The sequence below is a fragment of the Notechis scutatus genome, chromosome 1 (assembly GCF_049901735.1).
Source record: "Notechis scutatus isolate UNSWTSFEM ecotype Mainland chromosome 1, rNotScu1.2, whole genome shotgun sequence".
NCBI classification, from domain to species: Eukaryota; Metazoa; Chordata; class Lepidosauria; order Squamata; family Elapidae; genus Notechis; species Notechis scutatus.
The window spans coordinates 258912771-258936056 of record NC_142009.1 but is presented as its reverse complement, the minus strand read 5'-3'; the positions used below and the strand labels follow the sequence as shown (position 1 = coordinate 258936056).

The following is a 23286-nucleotide window of genomic DNA, read 5'->3' as shown; positions in this document are numbered from 1 at the left end:
AATCCTGCTTTCCTGTAAACAACTTTTTAATGTGATATATTACTAAAGTTATTCTATAGTTGAGAAAATTACAACAGTCAGCTATGTTTTTTTTTTTTATCTGAGAGCTGATGCACGTATAGACAATGAAATAAATACTTGGTGTAAGAAGATTAAAACATTAGAAAAAAAAAGTATCAGAGGGTCTTCTTGAATGCAAGCCTAAAAATCTATTCAAAAATAAATCCCATAACATTCTCTATATCTAGGAATACACAGAAGTGGTATTCAGCAGTTCTGACCAGTTCTGGAGAACTGGTAGTGGAAATTTTGAGTAGTTAGGGGAACCGGCAAATACTACCTCTGACTGGCCCCGCCCCCATCTATTTTCTGCCTCCAGAGTCCCTGCTGATTGACTGGGTCTTTTTTTGTTGCCCTGCACAGGAGAACGGAGCTGGAAAGCAGGTTAGTGGGGTGGGGAGGGAATGGGAATGCAGTAATTTTCCTCCAGGAGTGGGGAGGGAATGGAGATTTTACAGTATCCTTCCTCTGCCACGCCCACCAAGCCACACCATGCCCACTAAGCCATGCCCACAGAACTGGTAGTAAAAAAAAAATTGAATCCCACCACTGGAAATACACCCCTGAAATGCAATCCTTGAGAGGGCATTCCAGCTATATCAGATGCACCCCAGCAAGAGAGAGGAGGAGAGAGCTTTCTTTAAAATTTGGAACACCTGATTTTAAAGTATGTTCCTCCAAAGCCAATTCTTATTTACCATTAGAAATTAGGCACCTGACGAGACATCCTAAGAGGGGATTGCAAATTCTGCAGGATTCTGGAAATGGTTCTTCAATAGCACCAATATAATTCAGCAGTGTGCAGCAGCAGCCAAAAAAGCTAATGCAATCCTAAATTGCCTTAACAGAGGGATACAATTGAGATCAAATGAGGTACTAATACCACTCCATAAAGCCTTAGTAAGACCACACTGAGAGCACTGCATCCAGTTTTGGTCACCACACTATAAAAAAGACGTTGAGACTCTAGAAAAAGTACAGAGAAGAGCAACCAGAATGATTAGGGGCCTGGAGACTAAAACATACGAAGAACGGTTACAGGAACTGGGCATGACTGGGCATGGCATGACTGGGCATGGCTAGTCTAGTGAAGAGAAGGACCAGGGGAGACATGATAGCAGTCTTCCAATATTTGAGGGGCTGCCACAGGGAGGAAGGGGTCAAGCTATTTTCTAAAGCGCCTGTAGGTCAGACAAGGAATAATGGATGGAAACTGAACAAGGAGAGATTTAACCTGGAAATAAGGAGAAACTTTCTGACAGTGAGAACAATCAACCAATGGAATGGCTTGCCCTTGGAAGTTGTGGGAGCGCCATCACTTGAGACTTTCAAGAAGAGATTAGACTGCCATTTGTCAGAAATGGTGTAGGGTCTCCCACTTGGGCGGGGGGGGGGGGGTTGGACTAGACTGACCTATAAGGTTCCTTCCAACTCTGATGATCTACTATCTGCTATCTGTTAATTCAGGCAGCGTGCTAAGATAAATATTACAGCTGGGCGAGTCTAATACAGCTGGGCAAGTCTAATTCCCAGATTGAATAAAAGTGGAATACTTTGAACTTATTCTATTTGTTTCTGCTTATCTCACTTAGGCTAATCAAATACTAACATTGTCTTCTGTGGTTTTAGTTGTCTCAACAGTTTTACTAGAATTTTGTTTTATTTATCAGCAACATCATTTAGTTCTGAAGGAGTTGAAACATTCTTTTCATCATTCAAGACCATTCTTACATACTGTTACAAGAGACAACAAAAGGGAACAGCTGATTCCTCATATGGGCAGTCTTCACTCATCTGCTGGTATTCTGGTATACTCACTTGAGAGTCTCTGTGTGCAATGCAACAATTTCTGCCACAGTACAAATCTTGAAGTGCAGTATTTTCATAAAATGTACAATATAATTTTTATTTTACTGTAAATTTTACTGTAAATACTTTTTGTGCAAGAGTACCGGTGTGAAATTTGAAAAAGTTGTTGATACCTGCTAGGCAAACATGATATGGACATGGTATTTTTCAAATACTGTTAGATATCATCATCTCCTAAAAACACTATTTCATGCATTCATTTTATTGTGATATAATTTCTAGAAAAAGGACAAATTTTGATTATACTTTACCTGAAACACTATTACAAATGCTAATCTTGCTGCAAGCACAGCCCAAAAATCTTTTGCAATATCATATTTATTTTCAGACCATGGAGGTTCTCTATAATCTTTGTATCTGAAAAACAGATTAGAATTGAGAATCAGAAGGTTCTGAGAATAAAGTATCAGTTCATATCAAATTCTATCTATCTATCATCATCTATCATCTTTAACTAAAATCAGTGTGTCAGTTGCTACATTGAGTTTACTGCTGACATGTTGAAAATATAGTTATGCTAATTTCTTTTGCTTTATCAGAATAACATGTTAGTGAATTGCTATATTTCCATGTACTTTGTTGAAGTGACAGGATGCTCTATGTGTTTTGCATAACGTATTTGAGAAAAATGTGAAATCATATTAAAGAAGCAAGCTATCGCAGAGTCTAGAAAAGGAAACATTGACTGAAAATCTTCCTCAGACAAAGGATTGGCCTGCTGTATAGCAGACAAGTATGCAGCCATTTAGTAATACTTGAATGGAAGGACCTAGATAGAAGAATGCCATGAATATTATATGTAAGGATATTACAGTGCAGTGAAACAAGCCTTGGGCAGCCTGCCTAGGGCAGAGACAGCAAACTCATGGTCTTTCATCTCCCAGTAGTCCCAGTAGAATAGCCAATGATACAGATATTGGGGGTTGTAGTTCAGAGGCATCCTAAAAGAATATCAGTTCCCTTCCCAAGGCTGATTGGATAAGTAAGCAGGAAGGAGAATGAAGTCGAAAAAGTGTCTTAATACAAACTTTAAGTAGTATGGTTTAATTTAAAATAATAGGGAAGGTATATGAAAAGAGGTTACACTGGAATTTGGGGTGCAAAGTGCATAATTTCTGAGTATCAAGAAAGCAATTTTGTGGCTTTCAAAATTAGATTCATACAAGATATGGAGGAAATACATTAGAGCAATTCAGAGCTTTATTGTAACATATACGAAACTGAGCAAGTTTACGTGACAGTAATTAATGAATTAGTGAGATTTTATCTCTGGTTTATTTAGAGGTCCAGCCACATTTCAATCTTTGGACTGAAGACAAATCATGGTTTACAAAGTTTTGGCATATAAAGGTCTGCATTTAGGCACGTTTGGAGTGTGATATTTATAATATTTGAAAAATTCAAATAATCTAATAGGGCTGGATATGTTTTTTCAACAGGGTTCTTCTCAATATGCATATGAATCATTACAGCAGCTATGTCTTTTCTTAGCTATTGAAAGTTATCTCTGATGCTATTTCCATATGCATGAAATACTCTTTTGAGGAATTAGTATGGAAATTAGAAGCAGAGGGGAATAAACAGCAGCGACAGCTTTCCATTAAAAAAAATCCTATTGTAATATTGTGGATTTCTGCCAAAGGAATATTAGATTAAGGAGCATGTGGCTACTGGGTTTTTAAAGATTCATATCTGCTAATATGCTTGATTCATTAATGAGATGATTTAGGATAGCTTTATTTTATTGTGTGTATGTACTGTATGTGTGCGTGTGAGAGAGACATATGTTGGCAGAGAGTAGATCAAAACTAATCATAATGGTACTTTTGTGGTTCTAGACCAATGGTCCTCAAACTTAGCAACTTTAAAGAGATGTGGATTTTAACTTCCAAAATTCCTCAACCAATCATGCAGGCTGAGGGATTCTGGGAGTTGAAGTCCTCAAGTCTTAAAGTTGGCAAGTTTGGAGATCCCTGGTCTAGACAGTAGCTCAAAAAAACTGTAATGGAAAAGAATTTGTCTTTTCAAAACGGGGTTCTTCTGGCTCAATTTCTGTGCCTTTGAAATTACATAATTGGAGGGGGGAATGGTGATGTCATAGAAGCAGGGTGGGTGGGAGAAAGGCAGCTTTATCTACAGAAAGTTGGCATTTTTCAATACATACAGCCTAGAATAAACACACCAAAAATTAAAAGAGATTTGATGAGATGCACGACAAACAAATATCCTAGGCATAGTCTAGGCAAAGTTGTTTCAAAGAAATGTCATTATATACCTGCATATTTGCACTGGATAGCCAAGCTCCATATCATCTTTTGGAGCAGTTCCTCCTTGAAAATTGCTGACATTAAAATAGGATAGTGTATGGTTCACGAAGCCATGCATGGTGCCACTCTCACTGTACATATACAGGTACACGAGGCGTGGAATGAAGTCAGATGTGAATGAGATCACAAATGCCTAAGCCATAAAAGTAAAGAATGAGTGCAGATATTCAAGCCACACTTAATTACATAAGCAGACTCAATCGTCTCCTCCCCCAACAGGGATTGACATGAATCAGGCTGGTTCTAACCGTATCATCAGATCAGCAGGCTAATGGTTTTCTTTGCACCATGGTGGTTTGATATTCAATCTTTAAAAGTGCAGCAAATTGAGAATGAATAGCTGAAATTGACTGGGAAGCTAACATCAGGTGGGAAAATGGTTATAGGTATTTCAGCACTAATATTCTTTTAATTGCAAATTTCTTTCAGATAACAGCCCCAAGTTTGCCCTGTTGCCATGCACAATATTTTTGTTATACACATGCTCCCCCCCATCAATAAACAAACAGTGTCTGGGGCACTGATGTTGCTTTTGTTATCCTGCATGCTGGAGGCAATTTTGAATCACTTTGCATTCATTGTTTTGGAATTGTGCGCTTTTTGTGCAAATGCTCCATTTAGATGTTTCATCAAATGCACAAAACTTGACAAATAGTGGATAGTTTTATTTGGATCCAGCAATTTAATATTTTTTTTATCTTTCACAATTAAAATAAATCTTACACAAAACGTTTAGCTGTTGTTTGCAGGGCAGATACCATATCAGAAGAGAGTAGAAAGCTTAATATTTAGAATTACAGTGGATCTTTTCCATATGGATCCACAGAATTGCACAATTTAATGGGCTGTAGGTTTTCCCAGTGATGCTTAAGGCAGTTTGGGGGTCTTTATTGGGCATGTGATATTATTTCATTTTCTCCTTTTTTTAGCTGAAAATTGTGCTGCCAAAATTTGGCCATTTGGCTTCTCTGTCATTTTCTGTGGGGTGATTTCAGAGCTACAGATTAGATGCCTGCTAGTTGCTCTCTTTTGTTTTAGGAAATGTCTTCATGTCGTCAACACCTAAAAACCAATTCCAACTTCCCCTTTTGACCTAATAGAAAAAAGACAAAGAATGCCATGCTTAACAAGCCTAGCAGCAGAAGAAGAGAAGAATTAATGTTGGCATTCAGAAGTGAGAAAGCTACAGTCTGGAAACACAATGGACAGACAGTGAAGGATTGGCAGGTCTTGGGGCCGTACTGCCCCAGAGTTGTTCTAGACCATACAGGAAATAGGAAATGAAGTCAAGGGATAAAGGAAAAGAAGGTAATGGATAGAAAAGATGGGCCTCTTGCCAAAAGAGAGGAAGCTGGAGCCATCTGAGAGGAAAAGTAAAAGATAGAGGCACAGCCATCTGGGAAATGTAGCTGAGGTTAGCCCAAGTGTCAGCCCATCTTTATGGTTGCTTTTCCAGGCATATTCACACTTTCCTACTTTAGCCATTGCAGAATAAACCTTTAAAATAGTTGAGTAGAAATGAGAATTTTGTGTTCATATACTATTTACAGAAAAAAAATACTTACATTTATGATCACAGCCAATTTTCCTACCCCTCTGAGGATATTATACCATATCCCTGAGAAAAGACAAGCAAGCTATTCAAGAGTATTATCGCAAATACTGATCGTAGAATCCCAGACTTGGAAAGGACTATCAAAGTCATCTAGGCCCGGATTTTTCCAACTCTGTTCCACAGAACCCCTAAGGTGGCATGAGAACTGGGGGTTCTGTGAGAGAGCAGAGAGGCAAATGTAAAATTATACTTGAATGCAGCCAGTCTTCTATTCTTATAACTTTGTCCTTTGATCAGAGATTCCAGGGTCTTTTTTCCCCACTGTTAAAGGATCTCTAACAGATGAATTTCCAGCTTCTGTTTCAAAACCATTAAAAAGGAGAACTCACCATGTCAAGAGGAAACCTTTTGAATTGACTGATAACTGATACAGTCAAGAAGTTTCTCCTCATAGCTAGCCTGAATCCCTTTCTTGTAGTTTTAACAGAAGAACAGAGTTGGAAGGAACCTTGGAGGTCCTCAAGTCCAACCTCCTGCTCAGGCAGGCTCACGGATTCTTCTTTTTGGGCAATAAATAATACGCCCATTCCTTCTCCAATGTGACAACCCAGATAGTTGAAAAGTGTTATCGTATCTCTCGTCAGCTGTCTCTTTAATAGGATACATATATTTATATCATTTAATTGGAATAATAATTCAATCCTAATTGGGCTTGGTTTCTAAATCAATCATTATCTCGGTAACCTCCTTTGAACTTCCTCCCAGTTTGTCATTGCCTTTTTTGAACAATGGTGCCCAGAACTTTTTAACACTCTTAAAAGTGGGTCCTCAACTTACAACAGTTCATTTAGTGACCATTTGAAGTTACAACGGATTTGAAAAAAGTGACATGTTCCATTTTTTCAACCATTGCAGCACCCCCATGGTCACATGATCAAAATTCAGATGCTTGGGAACTGACTCATATTTATGATGATTGCAGTGTCCTGGGGTCACGTGATCACCTTCTAACAAGCAAAGTCAATGGGGAAGCCAGATTCAATTAACAACCATGTTACTAACTTAACAACTTCAGTGATTCACTTAACAACTGTAGTAAGGAAAGTCATAAAATGGGGCAAAACTCACTTAAATGTTTCACCTAAAAACAGAAATGTTGGACTCAATTGTGGTCATAAGTTGAGGACTACCTGTAATTGCTTCCTAGGATCTGGGCTGTTAATGCATACATCACCAATAACATCATATACAATGAATAATTTAGATATTATAAATAAATAATAGCAATGATATTATCTGTTTTTTTCATCCTTTCTTTACTTCAATGTTCGAAGCAAAAGATATTTCCTTTAATATCTACTCAGTTTGTCAATTCATTTATTTCTAGATAATATTCCTTCATTTCTACATTCCATTCTATGGGGTAACGTGGAACTTCTTGTCATTTTTCCCCCCATCTCTTTTCGGAGTTTCAGTTCTGCCTTTTGAGAATCTTTTACTGTTTGAACAGGTTAATGGATGCATAGAAGGATGATTCGGTCCTGCTAGCAAATGATGAATTTGATACAACCCTATGTTTGTGCTTTTCATTTAAGTCTTTAGCCTATTGAAGGGTTGGGAGTAAAACCTAGTAACAGTGAGGTTTAGAATGCTTTTCCTAAGGATGTCAAATGGACCTTTTCTCTATACCTGATGGCATGAAGTGAAACTCTTAAGGAGAAACAAAATTTTGTTCAATTTTTCATGCTATTTACACTGATTATTCAAACATCTATAATTAATTACATTGCTTTAGTAAAAAATAAAAGCAGGATAGAAATCAAGAGAAGAATAATATAGCTTTCCTAGCTGTTGAGGTCAGACTACCACAAATAAAGAACACCAGCTGGTATTCAGTAGAGGTTCTGCTTGAGCAGAGAGTGGTTATCTTGCACAAACCAGGACACTCGATTTTCTGCTTTCTAACCAATATTTATAAATTATAGATATTGTATAAATAATTACTAACTTACCTATATCTTTAGCTCTCACTGCAACTGGCCTCCTAAGCTCAGTGACAAATTTCTTTGCATCCAGACGTATCTCAATGATATTGTTGAGCAATGCAAACAAGGGAGCCAATGGGAAGGATGCAACAAACAGGGTTACAAAACCAAACTGGATTACTGAAAATTTAAAAAGAAACTACTGTCAATTACCAATTTTACTCCTGTAGAATTTGCTTTCCAAAAGACAACCTCCCTGCAAATCAGCGAATGCACACTACGCACAAATTATATGTATTTTCTTAAGTGTTTGATCTGTTATACTATTTGCTACTGGTTATTTTATATAAATGTTTTGAGCATTTTTGGACAACATTTCTTTTATTTAACTCCAGGCTGCTCTCACTTTTTACAATTCTCCCACCCAAACTTCCACTAAACTATGAATCCACATATATTCCTAACACAAGAGAAAAGAATGCATTTCATGTAATGGAGGTAAGTCCATGAAAAGGTGGAACCTTGTACATTTTTTTTTTACTTTTAATCAGTTACAAGATTCTTTGTTGTCTTTGCTTTATACTGTATTGTATTGATTTACTTTATTTAATTCATATAATTGCTCAACTCACATACAGTACGTGACTCTGGGCAGCCCATATATTTAAAATAGCAAAAATTATCAAAACCACAAAACCATTAAAAACAATTTGAGCAATTAAAAGGCATAAGCAGAAAACACAGGAGATTCAATCTAAATGTTACACACAATACAACTGTTTTGTGGGCTCCATATTCCCATGGAATCCCCAGGCCCCAAGACAAAATCAAATTTTCAGAAGTCCATTAGGGTCAATCTCACTTCAGGGGAGATGTTGTCCCAAAGACTGGATGTCATGGCTCTCTTCCTAGTTCTGCTCAAATGAAGCTCCTTAGCAAGTGGGACCTTCCTTATGCCAGGCCTGATGAGACTGGTAAATGTAACCGGGAAGAGACAGTCCCTCAAATAACCCATTCCCATGTAGATGTCTATGGAGATTCTCAGTCATCCAGATCATGATTGTCCCAAAGATGCTTTTTTCAAGAGGCAATTGAACTTTCTGGTTTTTCTTTGAAGGTGTTTTACTTCTCATCCAAGAAGAACAGCCCTCTCTCAATGGAGGAGGATGGATACGACATCATCTGTTTCCAGTTTACAACACAGTCCTTTCAACAGTTCCAATAAGGCTCCACACAATTTCCACCACTCAGATGACCCTGATGACATAGACAAACCTCCAGGTGGCCTCAACAATTCTGTAAAAGAATGCAAATGACCAGCTGTTTGCAAGGAGTATAAATCCTTCCATTTCCACCATCCAGTCAGAGCTGAAGAAGCTTCTTGCATGAGAAGTGAAACGTCTTCAAAGAAAAACCAGAAAGTCCAGTTGCCTCTTGAAAAAACACCTTTGAGACATCCCCCATATAGGGCTTTGAAGGTCATAACCAGCACTTTGTATTGAACTCAGAAGCAAACTGGCAGCCAATGTAGCTCTCAGAGCACAGGTGTAACATGCACCAATCCAGTGGCACAAATAACTGCATGGGGTGCTGCATTTCTGCAGCACTTGAAACTTCTAAATGCTCTTCAAAGGCTGCTTGTAGAGCATTACTGTAATCTAGTCGGGATTGGATTAAGTATATGAGAGCTGCACTTTCTGATCAAGGTTACTCCTCTGGAAATTATATGTATCAAATAATAGAAACTTCTTAAAGGGATAACATGTCTTTTATTATTGAATCATTTATTATATGAAAAAAGAACTCAAAAAAGAAAGAACTAGAAAACATAATAACAGTCAGGCTGGATAAATCAATCAATTCTGAATGTCTATGGAGATTCTGAGCTGAAGAAGCTTCTTGGATGAGAAATGTCTTCAAAGAAAAACCAGAAAGTCTAGTTGCCTCTTGAAAAAGCACATTTGGGGCATCCATTTTGAATGGATAATAAAATATTGAATGGATAAAACTCTGGTTCATTGCAGAACAGGTAATCAGCTGGGAAATCCCACTTTAAATAACGGTAGTTTAAGTCTTACTCATTTCCATGTATTCTGGAGTAAGTCCTGCAAAAGGTTCCAGATTATAATCTATTTCATAACGCTGTTTTTTCTTCATATGCTCTTCATAATCTACAGGATTTTGTCGTTTCAGCTTCAAGTACCTTATAAATTTTTTCATTTTCCTATCAAGAATGAGGAAAAGTAATTGCTTTAGATGTCTTATATGTTTTGTAAAAAAAAAAAAATTAGAGATTTGGTTTCCCATTTTAATAAGTTCCTTGATAAAGCAAATTCCCAAATTTTTTGTAGCTGAATGACAGACTTCTATTTTGAGTTCTCTAGTATCCGAAATGGTATTTAAAAAGTCCTGTGAAAATGCCCAAAACTTTTCATATGCACCTCATCACAGTTTTTATGTCATTTCCACTATGACAAAGGTTTTCCTGAAGTTCTTTTCTGTTTAAAGCAAATTATGTTAGTTCACAGGAACAAAAGGCTTTCTAGCTCTATTGGGAAAATAAGAGCTCCAAATGTCTGAAAATTTCTGGCAAAGTAAATGAAGAATAAACAAATTTATTTACTGTCTCCTAAAGACACATGAAGACTTAATTATACTGGTCTATTATAATCTCTATCAGCCTCTACAATCCTGATCAGATCTTCGAAAGTGTGGCCACTGAATAACCATGAAGACTTTATTCTTTGTACTTGATACTAATTTGAGTATTTTGTCCCATTCTATTTATCTACTAATAAGTTGGTTGAACTTGGCCCCACTGTAGATTCATAATTCTTATTTATTAAGTAACATAATACAACACTTTGGGAAAACACTGCTGAAATGCAGACTATAAGATTTACTGATAAGGAAAATAACCCTGAATTTAAGATAATTCACCTTTCAAGGAAAATGGAACAAAATAAATAAAGCAAAAAACAAAAATTCCCTTATCTGTCTCTTTATAATATTCTCAATGAATATAATAGAGCTTAATTATTTTAGAAATAAATTATTTGCAGAGAAAAAATAGTCCTTCAGATAAGAACAAAATGTATTGAATTAATGAAACAAATAATATAGTAACAAAATGAATGTTTTTAAATTTTGGTGTATCCTCAGTCTAACATTTTCTTGCATTGCATGGATGTCAAGAAAAAATATACTTAATTTATCAAGAGATGATATGCAAGCATTTTGAGAAGTTAGCTAATATTTTCTTATTCCTTACTACTTACGGGATGCCAATTTCAAAAAGATTATTCTGAATCAGCTGTTTCCCCAACATTATAATGCTAAGTTGTATACACAATTCCATCAGGCAACCACCAGGAGCACACTAAAAAAAGGGAAAAACAAAATAAAAAAACTGGGGACATCCATATACCCCAACAGAATGTTCATAGCTGTTTTCTAGACACATGAACAAAATAAGGTACAGTTACCTCTTCCATTCGAAGAGAACGAAAAATGTAGACATAATCTCCTGGGCGTCCAACAAATCTAGACAATTTGGAAACAACGGTTAGAATTTGTGTTACAGACACAATCTTTCAGACACTTCCTGCAGTATTTTACGTGCCTCTAAAATCATTCTACAAAGATACACAATGTACAATGGATGATTAATTTAGTTTCAGAAAAAAATACAGAAAAGTAAATCTAGCTATCAGGAATATATTCACTTTTATCAACACAAACATTATCAGTGACATTTTTCAAAGAAGTAATTTGCCTTAGAGCTGGGTTAATTAATGTTAAATATGATTAAAGGAAAGAATAATAAATATCTTGTGGACATGATGAGGAAAATCCAATTAATTCATTTATTGGATGAAATCCTTTCTGTCAGTGAATGGCATTCAAAAATTTGCTACTTCCAGTATCTGTTTGCAGTTCTGGACACTGTTTAGTAGCTGACCTAAGAGCCCTCAGAATTTCAAGAGAAAAAATGCATGGGAGTGTATCAGTAAGACTGCTTTCCCCAACTTTTTCTTTGCTTGTGGAAACCTTCATTGTGGTATTTTCAATAATATTCCTCAACTTGATGATGCCAAACAGTAAAGCTGAAGTCTGCCATTTATTTCTGAAAATGCTTCTATCTGTAACAACTTAAAACAGCGTGAACATCTGCTGAGTAAGCACTCACATTTTAACCAATGAATATGTATTTTGCCTTGGTATTTAGCAATATCCCTTCCTAATGTACACCTATAAGCCAACCATGTTTCTGTTGTGCCCAGAAAAAGTGCTCCTAACAGAAACATAACCAACATTACACTTTGGAAAATGACCATGCTAGCATAATTAATTCAGTTAATCTTTATGATTTTAATACTTGGAGCAGGAGGTATAGCCTGGGGAACTCAAGTAACAATCCCTCTAAAGAGGCTGTCCTTGTTTGAATAAGAGCTCTGGAACAGCATAAAATACTAGTGAAGCAATTAATTAATCTATGCAACTTACCGGCCCTTGAAGAAAGCAACGTAGAAAATGGGGGTGTAAGCATTAACAAATTTCAGAAGGAAGGCCTTGAAGATAAGTCGTTCTTCAAAACTTTTGTCTGTTTTTGGAACCTCTGAGGTAAATGAGATTAATGAAAAGTGACTGGAAGATTAATCTAAAGTACTAAATATTATACAGATAGTCCTTGTTTTAGGACCACAATTGAGCCCCAAATTTTTGTTCCTAAGCAAGATAAGTGAATACTGTACCATTTTATGCAAACACATGAAATGCCTGAATTGATAAGTGAATTGCTGCAGGTGTTAAGTTAATAACACAATTGTTAAGTGAATCTGGCCTCTCCATTGATTTTGCCTCTCAGAAGGTCACAATAGGTGATCACACGTCCCTGGGACATTGCAACCATCGTGAATACATGCCAGTTGCTAAGCATCTGAATTTTGATCATGTGATCATGGGAATGCTGCAACGATCACAAGTGTAAAAAATGGTCATAAGTCACTTTTTTCCCCAATGCCATTGTAACTTCAAACAGTTACTAAACGAATAGTTGCACATCAATGACTACTGTACAGGCTGATATTTATGGCACTGAATATAGAGTCTAGTCTTCATAGAAAAGGTGGAACTAGAAAATCTATTATACTTGGTAATTACTTAGAATAATGTGATCAGAGCTGATACACTACAGTTGTCCCTACAATGTGGTATGTATAATGTCAATCTGGCTTGATTACAAGATTACTAGAAAAGTATTTCAGATTTTTTTCCCTTTCAATAAGGAAATGCATATTGAGATGTGTCTTGACCCCTCTATTTTTTACTTCTTGATTTGTATTCTTAAAGTAAGCAGTGACTGGAAATGAAGATAAATTGTGTTATTTGGTTTGTTTGTTTTTAAATTGGTTCGCCAAGGTGACAAGACTCTAAACGAATTTAAATAATTTCCACACTTAAAATTAAACTGAATATTAGTTACTGAAAGATGTGAATGCCTTAATGCCAAGAATGCTTTTATGTTATTATCTCAGGATTTGTTCCTATGTAATTTTGCTTGCAGAGTCAAAGCTGAATCATTAAGACAGATCATTTAATGAAATCATAATTCTAAGTCAAATAATAGGAGGATATGTACCTACCAATCTGAGTCAGCCATCTAGCTATGCAGCCATATACTTCATCCAAGATTATTATTACCACCAGATTAATAATTACTGCAGTGGCTGTGACAGTCACTCTAACATTCGACCTGCCTCCTGGAGAGGAGCTGATGGCTAAAGCTGCTGCAGTGGAGATTCGGTATATAATAACCCCAAAAACAATAGCAAATGTCAGTCCAATCTGAAAAGGACATAACCAGTTATCAAACAATTAGGTTCACAATATTACTATTACCTGACGTAGTTCGTATGGAAATATTTCAATCACTTGTGCCAATTATAATATTATAAAAGCATGCTCCCATATGATTTACAGGGAAACGGTTATAATCCACATATAATCCAAAACTAAATATTTCTATATAGTAGTGTAGTTAAACTATACTACTAAAGAAAAATATCAGCGATAAAGTTAAACACAATATAGTTAGAATAATTAAGAAAATAGCATAAAATAATGATTATGAATTTTGCTTATGGTTTCATTCACTATTATCCATTTAGTAAAAACCCTGCAATTATATTAATAGACTTATAGAATTGGAAGAAAACTTGGAGGCTTCCGAAGTTCAATTTTCTACCTAAGGCAGGAATCTTCACCTTCAGACCATCCCAGCCAAGTGGTTGCCCATCTTTATTTGAGAATATTTAGTGATAGGGCACCCATGATTATGCTTCCACCTATTGGTTCTGAGAACCACACCATCTTCCTGTGACAGTCCTTCTGTATTGGACTGGAAGTATGGAAGGCTGTCAAGTGCCTTTAGCCTTCTGTTCTTTAGACGAAATAATATCTAGATGTTCATATTGTTAGACTGCAGATCCTCTCCAAATTTATTTGCTCTTCACTACACTTTTTCTACTTGCATTGTGATGATCAAAACTGAAAGAAATATTCTATGTGTGGTATACCAATGCACTATAAAGTGGAACTATAACCTCTTGTAATCTTCACATTATACTTTTGTTGATGCACCCAACATTACATTAGCTTTCTTGGTAGCTGCAGCATGCTGCTGACTGATGTTCAATCTTTGGTGTACCAAGATACTTTCTCTTTCTACCAAGTACTACTGTTGAGCCTATCTTTTACATGTACATCTTTTTCCCCCCTATCTAAATGCAGAATCCTGTGTTTCTTGACATGGAGCTATATTTGTTGGAAAAAGCCCAATATTTAAGTCTTGAGCCTGTCTTTTCAGCCTGTCTTCTGAGCTGTTAGCAATCCTCCCAGATTTGTGTCATCCTCAGATTTGCTGAGCATCTCTCCTTTCCCTTTATTGAACTCGTTTATAAAAATGAATAGAGACCACGTGCTGGGTACAGTTGTGCAACCAACTGCAAATCCATATAGGGAGGGCACCATCCATCCCACATCATTCCATTTTATGAGGAAGGAGGTTATGGCCAATTTTATCAAATGCCTCATTAAGTCTGGTATACCACATCCACAAGCATTCTTTTGGTCTACTAATCTAATCATTTTGGTTTTTTTTAAAGCAGTATAATTTTTAAAATCTGACATAACCTATTTTTAATAAACCTAGCAAACTCTAGTAATCATCTTCTTGCAAACCCCTGCTTAATGATCTGACTTATGATTTTCCCAGGAACTGTTGTCAAGGTAATATCAATTCAACAAAGCAATATAATGTCTTATGTTGCTCCCCTTAATTAGTTTTAAATTCTTGTGAAATTTCAGTAATTTGATAACCTTTTTGTGGACTCTAAACTCCTCTTTAGAGATTAGGTTTCGCAAAATATGGTGTTCAAATAGCACAGTTATAGGGGCACAGATATGTGAGAAAGAAAATACAAGTACAACATTGCAAGCTTTATTATTATTCATTATAGAGTTACAGTTTTTAAATGTATTATTTGAAAAGCACAAGCTGATTAATTAATTTTTGCACCATTTAATAGAACTCTCCCTAAACTGGCACCATGCAAATGTACTGGAAGTTAAGAAATTTGCACTTCCAATGCAGAAGATGGGAAAATGAGAGGAATTAGGAAAAGTTAAATATAACTCCAAAACTAGATAATACTTACCATGAAAATAATGCTCACAAAATTTGTGAAGTATGCTGGGAAACGATCTTTCCATGTCAGTTTTTCTTTTTCAGTCTAGCACACAAAAGAAGAATAACACAAAGCAATTCATTATAGCAATTAAATAAATTGCCTTTTTGATTCTTGCTTGTTATCCAAATTTAAATAGGCAAGACCACAATTAAAGTGCAAAGACACATAAACAGAAGTAAACATTCTAAAAAGAGTAAACAAGTGTCAGTCAATTGACAGGCTTTCATCAAGCTACAGCTAGGCCAGGCAGTCTGCAAATTACTTCAAACAGAACAAATTTGTGGATGAGGCTATATGAGGCTATATGCAGTAGTAACAATTTGGGCAATGGGATTCTTATTTGTTCTTTTTCATTTTGCAGACCCATCATCAATTGTGGAGTTTTCCCAGCTCTTTCATGTAGGAGAGAAATGCAAGGACAAGTAGAGGGTAAAGTGGTAGGGGAACATTTGCTAATGCATAATTGTTGTTTTTTTTATGTGGGACAGATGCAGTCTTAAGGCCAAGCAGCTTCTTCAAACCAGTTCTCTGGAAGGGCTGTCAAAACATATTTAGCCCAAACTAATTTTGGAAACTGGTCCGGTTTCCTTCAGACAATGTTTAGATTGTTTTTCAAAAATGTAATGTAATTTTCCATTTAGAGTAAAGTATTATTAGAATATTTCCTGAAAGCTTGATTTATATCTAAGTCATCACTGACAGGAATGATAGAATGACAGTGAAAGCAAGTAAATTATTAGCAGCATCCACTCTGCTTTTCCCATGTGAACACAAAGTAGCTGTTCTCTCAAAGATAGTAAAGTTTAGGGACACTGGAGTCTGGCAAGCATGAAAACTGGCACATATTGTATTATGTATTTTTCAAAAGACATATGGGCCAAAGAACATGGACTGCAACCACATAAAATATGATGATGGAATTGTATTTGCAAAGTCACAAAGAAGAAAAGATGCCAATGATATGAAACCTGAACTAATAGTATAGTCAGTTTCATGCTTTCTAAACCGGATTTGTCTGCCACATAGTTTTGTCTGATCTCTTCTGTACCTTTAAGGGGGTTATAAAGGAGAGAATAGAGACATCCTGTTGATTCTCTTCTTCATCCCATTAACCTATTGTAAACTTAAATTAATGAAAGTGAGAAAAGGGGAACGAATTGAGAGCTGAGTGGTTGTATATATGTCGGAATCATTTCTGAGTACAGTATTAGTATTCTGTTTGTTCATAATGGCTTTTAATTTTTAGTATGTTTCCATGCCACCCAAATCCCTTTTTATGAGATGGGTGGCTATCTATATTTGCTAAATAAATATGTTCATGGTTCATTGGGTGACCAATTTATTTTTATATACACCATCTTTAGGATCACTTTGTATGTATGTAATATTAAGGATTAGGAAATGATAATGTACAACTCCCTAAAGCTCCTATAAGAAAAATAAGCACTTTTTTGACAGGTATTGATGAAAAGGTGATTAAAAAACTGTATGGATATTTATTAGAAATTAAGCTAGAAGAAGAACAAGTCAAAGAAACAATGATTGTTTGGGGGAAAAATTTTGGATATGGGATTGATTTAGAGAAATGGCAAAAATTGTGGTCTCAAAACTATAAAATGACAACGTCAACAGCATATAAAGAAAAATTGTATAAGATGTTTTACAGGTGGCACTTCCCCCAAACAAGAATAGCAAGAATGTTCAAGAATAAATCTGAAAAATGTTGGAAATGTCATCAGATATCTGGTTCATATTACCATATGTGGTGGACGTGTGCGGATGCTAAAAGATATTGGACTAAAATCCACTCGTGGTTGGAAAAAATGACAAAAAAACACATAGACTTGAAACCAGAGATATTTTTGTTGGGAATTTTACCTGAAATATATAGTAAGGAATTGAAGTATTTGATTGTAAATGTATTAACAGCAGCTAGGATTGTATTTGCTAAAAACTGGAAAAATGAGAAAATACCATTGCAGGAGGAAGTTATTAATGGAATGTGCGGAAATGAGTAGATTGACATTTGAAATCAGAGAACAAGAAGATAAACAATTTTATTAGATTTGGGATTTATTTTATCAATAGTTAGACAATAAAACATGGTAATGAAATATGTAGATTTTTAGAATATAAGGAATATATAAAGATGTATTATTTTTATCATAACTACAATATAATTATAGGATAGGTTTGGGATGATAATATGAATTGTCATAAAATAAATCAAGTAAAATATGGATTATTTTGTAAAACATGAATGAATAATAGTGTAGTCAAATGATTGATTAACGATATTAATGTACTTAGTAATATTTGATTGACAATATGAGAACATATACAATGAAATTGCAAGTGATGACTATGAAGTGGATGCACAAAACAATTTGTAAACCAACCGACACACTGTATGTATATATGTGAAGATGGCTTGATATTTTTATGTTGTGTTTGTCTATGTTTGTCTAAAAAAACAATAAAACTTTTTTTCAAAAAGAAAAAAGAAAGAAAGAAAAATAAGCACTTAATGTTACATGCGCATCACATGCATGTTTTTCCTTTCTCTCATTCTCTCTCTCAAAAAAAAAAGGAAGCCAGGAAACCCCATCAAGCATAAGACATGTGCAGTGTTGTAAAAGCTGCACATCAACCAGTATGAAAGATCAACCATGCAGTGTCATTCCAAATAAAAACCCACCTCAACAAGAGTGATCAAGACAGAAGAAGGGGAAAGCCATATATGTGAATATTACAAAATAAACAAAAGAAAATTGTGTTTTATAGATATTCAGATTCAGAAAATTTCCACAAATGGTAATGAAATGTACCAATTTCATCCCAGCCATGACTCTCTTAACTCTTTGTCGCCATTTGTTAGCTGCCTCTTCTGGCAATTGCTGGCCCTTCTGATGGCATTTGAAGGAAACAGAAAAGGATAATCCAATATGGTTGTTACAAAGCACTGACTTATATGGAAATGAATAAATCTCTAAATAGAATATGTATATGGTAGAATTTAAAAACAAATAAAAGATGCCTATGTGTTGATGTTAAATTTTCTGACAATATAAATAATTATAAAATAGAAAATTCAAAGTAAAACCAGAGAAAAATAACCACAATTAACTGGCAAATTAAAAACAATAGTGGCTACATATCGTGTGAGCATTTTATATCTACATTATTATGTAAAACAGCTGATAGATCATAATGGAAAAAATATATCTGATTGCTAAGAATAAAAAAGGACTAGATATCATAAAAACAATTGATGTTATTTAACTTTCTCAGCCATGATCTGGGTTAACAATGAATAATAGGATGACTGTGTTTGCAGGTGAAACAAATTATTTAGAACAAGGAAATGGAAAGCAAAATGTAAAGAAATCCAGAAAAATCAGTCCATTTCCTCTTACTGCCCACTATCCTTTTTGAGATACATTGAGTTTAGCATACTTTAATATGAATAACTCAACCAATAGCAACACTGGCTTTTTAAAACCGGACTTTCTATATAAATTTCTAAGATTGAAGTGTTTCACCATTTTTGCATACTGTTTTTTTTTAACATCGATTAGCTGATTAGTTATATCAGCCTAGTCCCCCTCAGTCAATTATGTAGTTACATTTTTTTTTTACTCCAAAGTTGTCCCATTCATTATTTATTCACAATTATTTGTATTTATCAGTTTGTTGCCCATTTCTACGTTTGAAAATATCATTTTGGATTTCATCCTAACTAGTCTGGAGAAGCCCACAAACTCAGTTGCTTTCGTATTACTTTCTACTTCCTGTTTGTTTTTTTGAAAGAAATTCTTTCCTTTTATAACACAGTACAACTTTCTATATTTACACTAGAGTATTTGGATAGCATTTTTGTCTAAAAAGATTGACTTTAATTACCCTGGCCTATCTTTGTTGTATTGGGTTCTTCCTTATATTTACTTAGCAGTAGACCTCACTGATTGCTCTTTCATGCCTCCAATTCTTCACAGGGTAGCCAAATCAGTTCTGGATATGATTTTTATCTAGGCAGTTGAATCTTAAATAAAACTGCTGACACTGATATATCTTATATAGCAATAACGGAAAAAATAAAGCATATGTTATACAGAAAATTGGATACAAAATGGCTATTTTGTCTCAACCTATTAGAACCCAGGGTTGCATAGTAAATGGGTGATTGAAAAACATTTTATTTCATTTATCCTCAAAGAGCCAAATTATAAAATATTCTATCACAAAATGTAATTATGATAACCCTCAACCTGGATAATTTCAACAGAGCAACCTAAAACAATTCTATTCAGTATAATCACAATGGTTATTACCTGTATTATAGGTATGAGAACTTGTGGAGAAATTTGTCCTAATTTGCACTTTCCAAACCTATGAATGATCCAGATTATTATACTGTAATCCTTCAGATTTTTCATTCTCTGAATGTTGTCATATAATTTTCCAACTCTTATGTGCCTACACTTTATTCACAATTATGAATATGCATTTTCAATCAGAGGGGATTTTTTTCAAGTGTTCACAAACTGACATAGGAATGAGACCCAACAAATAGTACCTGAAAAACTGAAAGAGATAAATTCACATGATCCTAATCAAGGCAATATGTTTCTGAATAGAAGACATCCTCTAATTTAGCCTTTTGAAAACTGAAGATATCCAGATAGAGAGGTCTTAACTTCAGTTTCCAGAATTCCTCAGCTAGTCTGGCTATTTCTTTTGGTCAAACAAATGGCAACTTCAAATCTCAACAAATAAATGCTCTGTCTTACATATTGGTAAAAAAAAATCAGAAAATAAAATACAAGCTGAATAGACAAGACCTTGTTGATGATCCAAGCTCTGTAAAGGACCTTGGAATACTCATCTCTAATGATCTAAGTGCTAGAGCCCACCGTAACTACATAGCCAAAAAGACATTAAGAGTTGTTAACCTAATCCTACATAGCTTTTTCTCTGGTAATATCACACTACTAACTAGAGCATACAAAACATTTGCTAGACCAATATTCGAATACAGCTCATCAATCTGGAACCCACATTACGTATCTGATATTAGCACAGTTGAGAAAGTCCAGAAATATTTCACAAGAAGAGTTCTCCACTCCTCTACTTGTTGCAGAATATACCTTATGCCACCAGACTTGAAAATCTAGACCTAGAAAACCTTGAATTACGCTGTCTTCGGTCTAATCTAAGTATGGTATATAAAATCATACATTGCAATGACTTACCTGTCAATGAATACTTCAGCTTCAACCATAACAACACAAGAGCAAACAATAGATACAAACTCAAGGTTAACTGCACCAAACTTGATTGCAGGAAATACGACTTCAGCAACAGAGTGGTCAATGTCTGGAATACTCTACCTGACTCTGTGGTTTCTTCCTCAAACCCCAAAAACTTTAACCTTAGACTGTCTACTATTGACCTCACCCCTTTCCTAAGAGGCCTGTAGGGGGCGTGCATAAGCGCATCAACATGCCTACCGTCCCTGTCCTATTGTTTCTTTTATTTTTCTTCCATGTACCCATTTCATGTATTCATAACTATGTATATACTTATACTTATTATCTTGTAAGCAATTGACAAATCAAAGTAAATGAATAAAATTTCTGACAAATCTGGGAGTTGAAGTCCATTCATATGGAGAAGGGCCAGACTGAAGAAGATTGCTGCTGTCACCTGTTAAACTACTAAAAGAACAAATATTGGACCATATTGGTTTCAGTTTGATGAAACATTCTTTCCTGTTTCAAGATGTAATTAAATTCAGTACCTTAGAAATATGGTTCAGAATAATAATTGCCCAGTGTTTTGTGCTACTTTGCCATAAAACGGAATTAAGTTCAATAACTAAAAGTTATGTGATCATCTCGTTCAAAGAACGTATCCACTGTACCATTGGGTTGCTGCTCCAGAACTTTCACAAGAATCACAATTCTAAATGTTTTTACATTCTGACAATAAAAATCTAAATTATGTCTTCAAAATTAGAGTAATGCAGAGTCAGTCATTTATTCAAAGTCAGCGTAATCGTGAAAATTAATATTTTAAAAAATTAGTCCCTGGTATTTTCATAATTGTACTGACTTTGAACAAATGTCTGAATACTCTGTATTATTCCATAGCAGTTTCGAAGCTAACTGCATTTCTTTTCTCTTAATATTTCATTTCTTGATATTCAGTAACAATATCAGAATAGTAATCACTTACAATGAATAATATAAATGTGAAGAATCTTTGCTATGATTTTTTAAAACAAATGTACTTAATTTTTATTACATAAATTTTTAAAACAAAAATATTTTGTTATCTTACCTCTTTATTTCTGTATTCTTTCTTGAGAGATTTTTCTAATACTTTTGCTTCATACTCAGCTCTTGGGTGATCCTGTAAATAAGTCATACATACAGGGAACCATGAGACCTATTAGATATCAATTCAAATTATTATAACGAATCTGAGTAAAGTTCTGCTATAACTTAATTTAAAGTCTTCCTTCCTTCCTCTGAAAATATTGTAGCTTAAGACTATGTGTTCTCTTTATTTTAATGGTGAAGATGCTGCTACATTGAAGTTCTTTCACCAATAGACATAGTAATTTGGGTAGTGTCACAGCCTTGTACCCATTTTCTATAGCAGCAAAAAACTTCAGATTCACAATATGCTGGTTTGCATTGTTTGTATATATGTTAAGTCTTAGCAGGTGACAGCATGTGTCTGATCTTGTCTAGGTCTGGAAGCTAAGCAGGATCAGGCCTGATAAGTGTTTGGATAGGTAATAAGGGAACTTTTGGATTGAGTACTAGAACATGAGATTGAAGAAAACATTCTAGAATACAAAGGCAAATCCTTTAGTTACTGTTGCCAAGACAACTACATGGACATGTTCATGAAATTATCAACTATCAACTGAAAAGAGGCTTCATTTTGTAATCTGTTTTAAACCTGAATGGCCTTTCTGGGCATTGCAAAGAGGCCATATTTGAACAGACAGCATGTTATATATGAGGCAAAGGGTTGACACTACGTTGTTCTGGGTTTAAATGTGCAGTTAAGAGATTCTCCTCTCTATATGAATTTGATCTTAACAAAAAAGGTAATTTCAATTCCATTAATTAAAATTAATAATTTGTAATTTCAGTTTAGTCAGACATACAGAGAAAATGTGTGGAAAAGAATCAGAAATGAAAAGAATGAAATTGGTGAAAGATTTAGAGATTATTTTTAAAAGTGCATTGGACTGAGATTGAATGGATATGGAAAAGCCCTATTTGAGGATATTATAAAAGAGGAAAGAATAATTTGCATTGGAAATTCTGAAGACAGACATGCTGGGGAAAAATGAGAGGAGATTGAAATGCATCTTTCACTCCTAGATAGAAATTATATAAAAAAATAAAACAAAACAAAAATGCCAAACCTTGACTGCCTCCTTCAGGAAACCATAAAAAACACAAAAAACATAAAAATTAAAATTACTTCACTGTTGCAAACTGTATTCCTGATACAATTATTTTAATTTGTGTGAATGTAGGCACTGCATAAAAATTAGGGGTACATCCATGGGGTGTAGGATGGGTTGGTCTTCTGTTGTGTTTATTTCATGGAAATATCAGCATGAAAACACACAGTTACTCAACATCCAGAAAGACTGAATAGTATGATGGCCCAGAACTGATGGTATCAAGCAACTGAACACGTGGAGCGCATTG

General features: G+C 34.9%; 1 protein-coding gene across 14 annotated transcripts in view; it reads right to left on the bottom strand.

The window, feature by feature from the left end:
* Window positions 1-23286, bottom strand: part of ANO1 (anoctamin 1) — a 147313-nt gene that overhangs the window by 7454 nt on the left and 116573 nt on the right. For 5 of the 14 annotated variants that reach the window (XM_087951137.1, XM_087951136.1, XM_087951145.1 and 2 more), the window contains 13 exons: window positions 22995-23006; window positions 21890-21961; window positions 18376-18453; window positions 15515-15589; window positions 13442-13643; window positions 12303-12414; window positions 11282-11339; window positions 11075-11175; window positions 9875-10020; window positions 7824-7976; window positions 5822-5874; window positions 4205-4389; window positions 2181-2286 (listed from right to left, as the gene is read on the bottom strand). In XM_087951137.1, the coding sequence (XP_087807263.1) occupies window positions 2181-2286; window positions 4205-4389; window positions 5822-5874; window positions 7824-7976; window positions 9875-10020; window positions 11075-11175; window positions 11282-11339; window positions 12303-12414; window positions 13442-13643; window positions 15515-15589; window positions 18376-18453; window positions 21890-21961; window positions 22995-23006 (1353 nt within the window). The remainder of the gene's footprint in view (window positions 1-2180; window positions 2287-4204; window positions 4390-5821; window positions 5875-7823; window positions 7977-9874; window positions 10021-11074; window positions 11176-11281; window positions 11340-12302; window positions 12415-13441; window positions 13644-15514; window positions 15590-18375; window positions 18454-21889; window positions 21962-22994; window positions 23007-23286) is intronic. The other 9 variants (XM_087951139.1, XM_087951138.1, XM_087951135.1 and 6 more) reach the window with 3 other exon arrangements.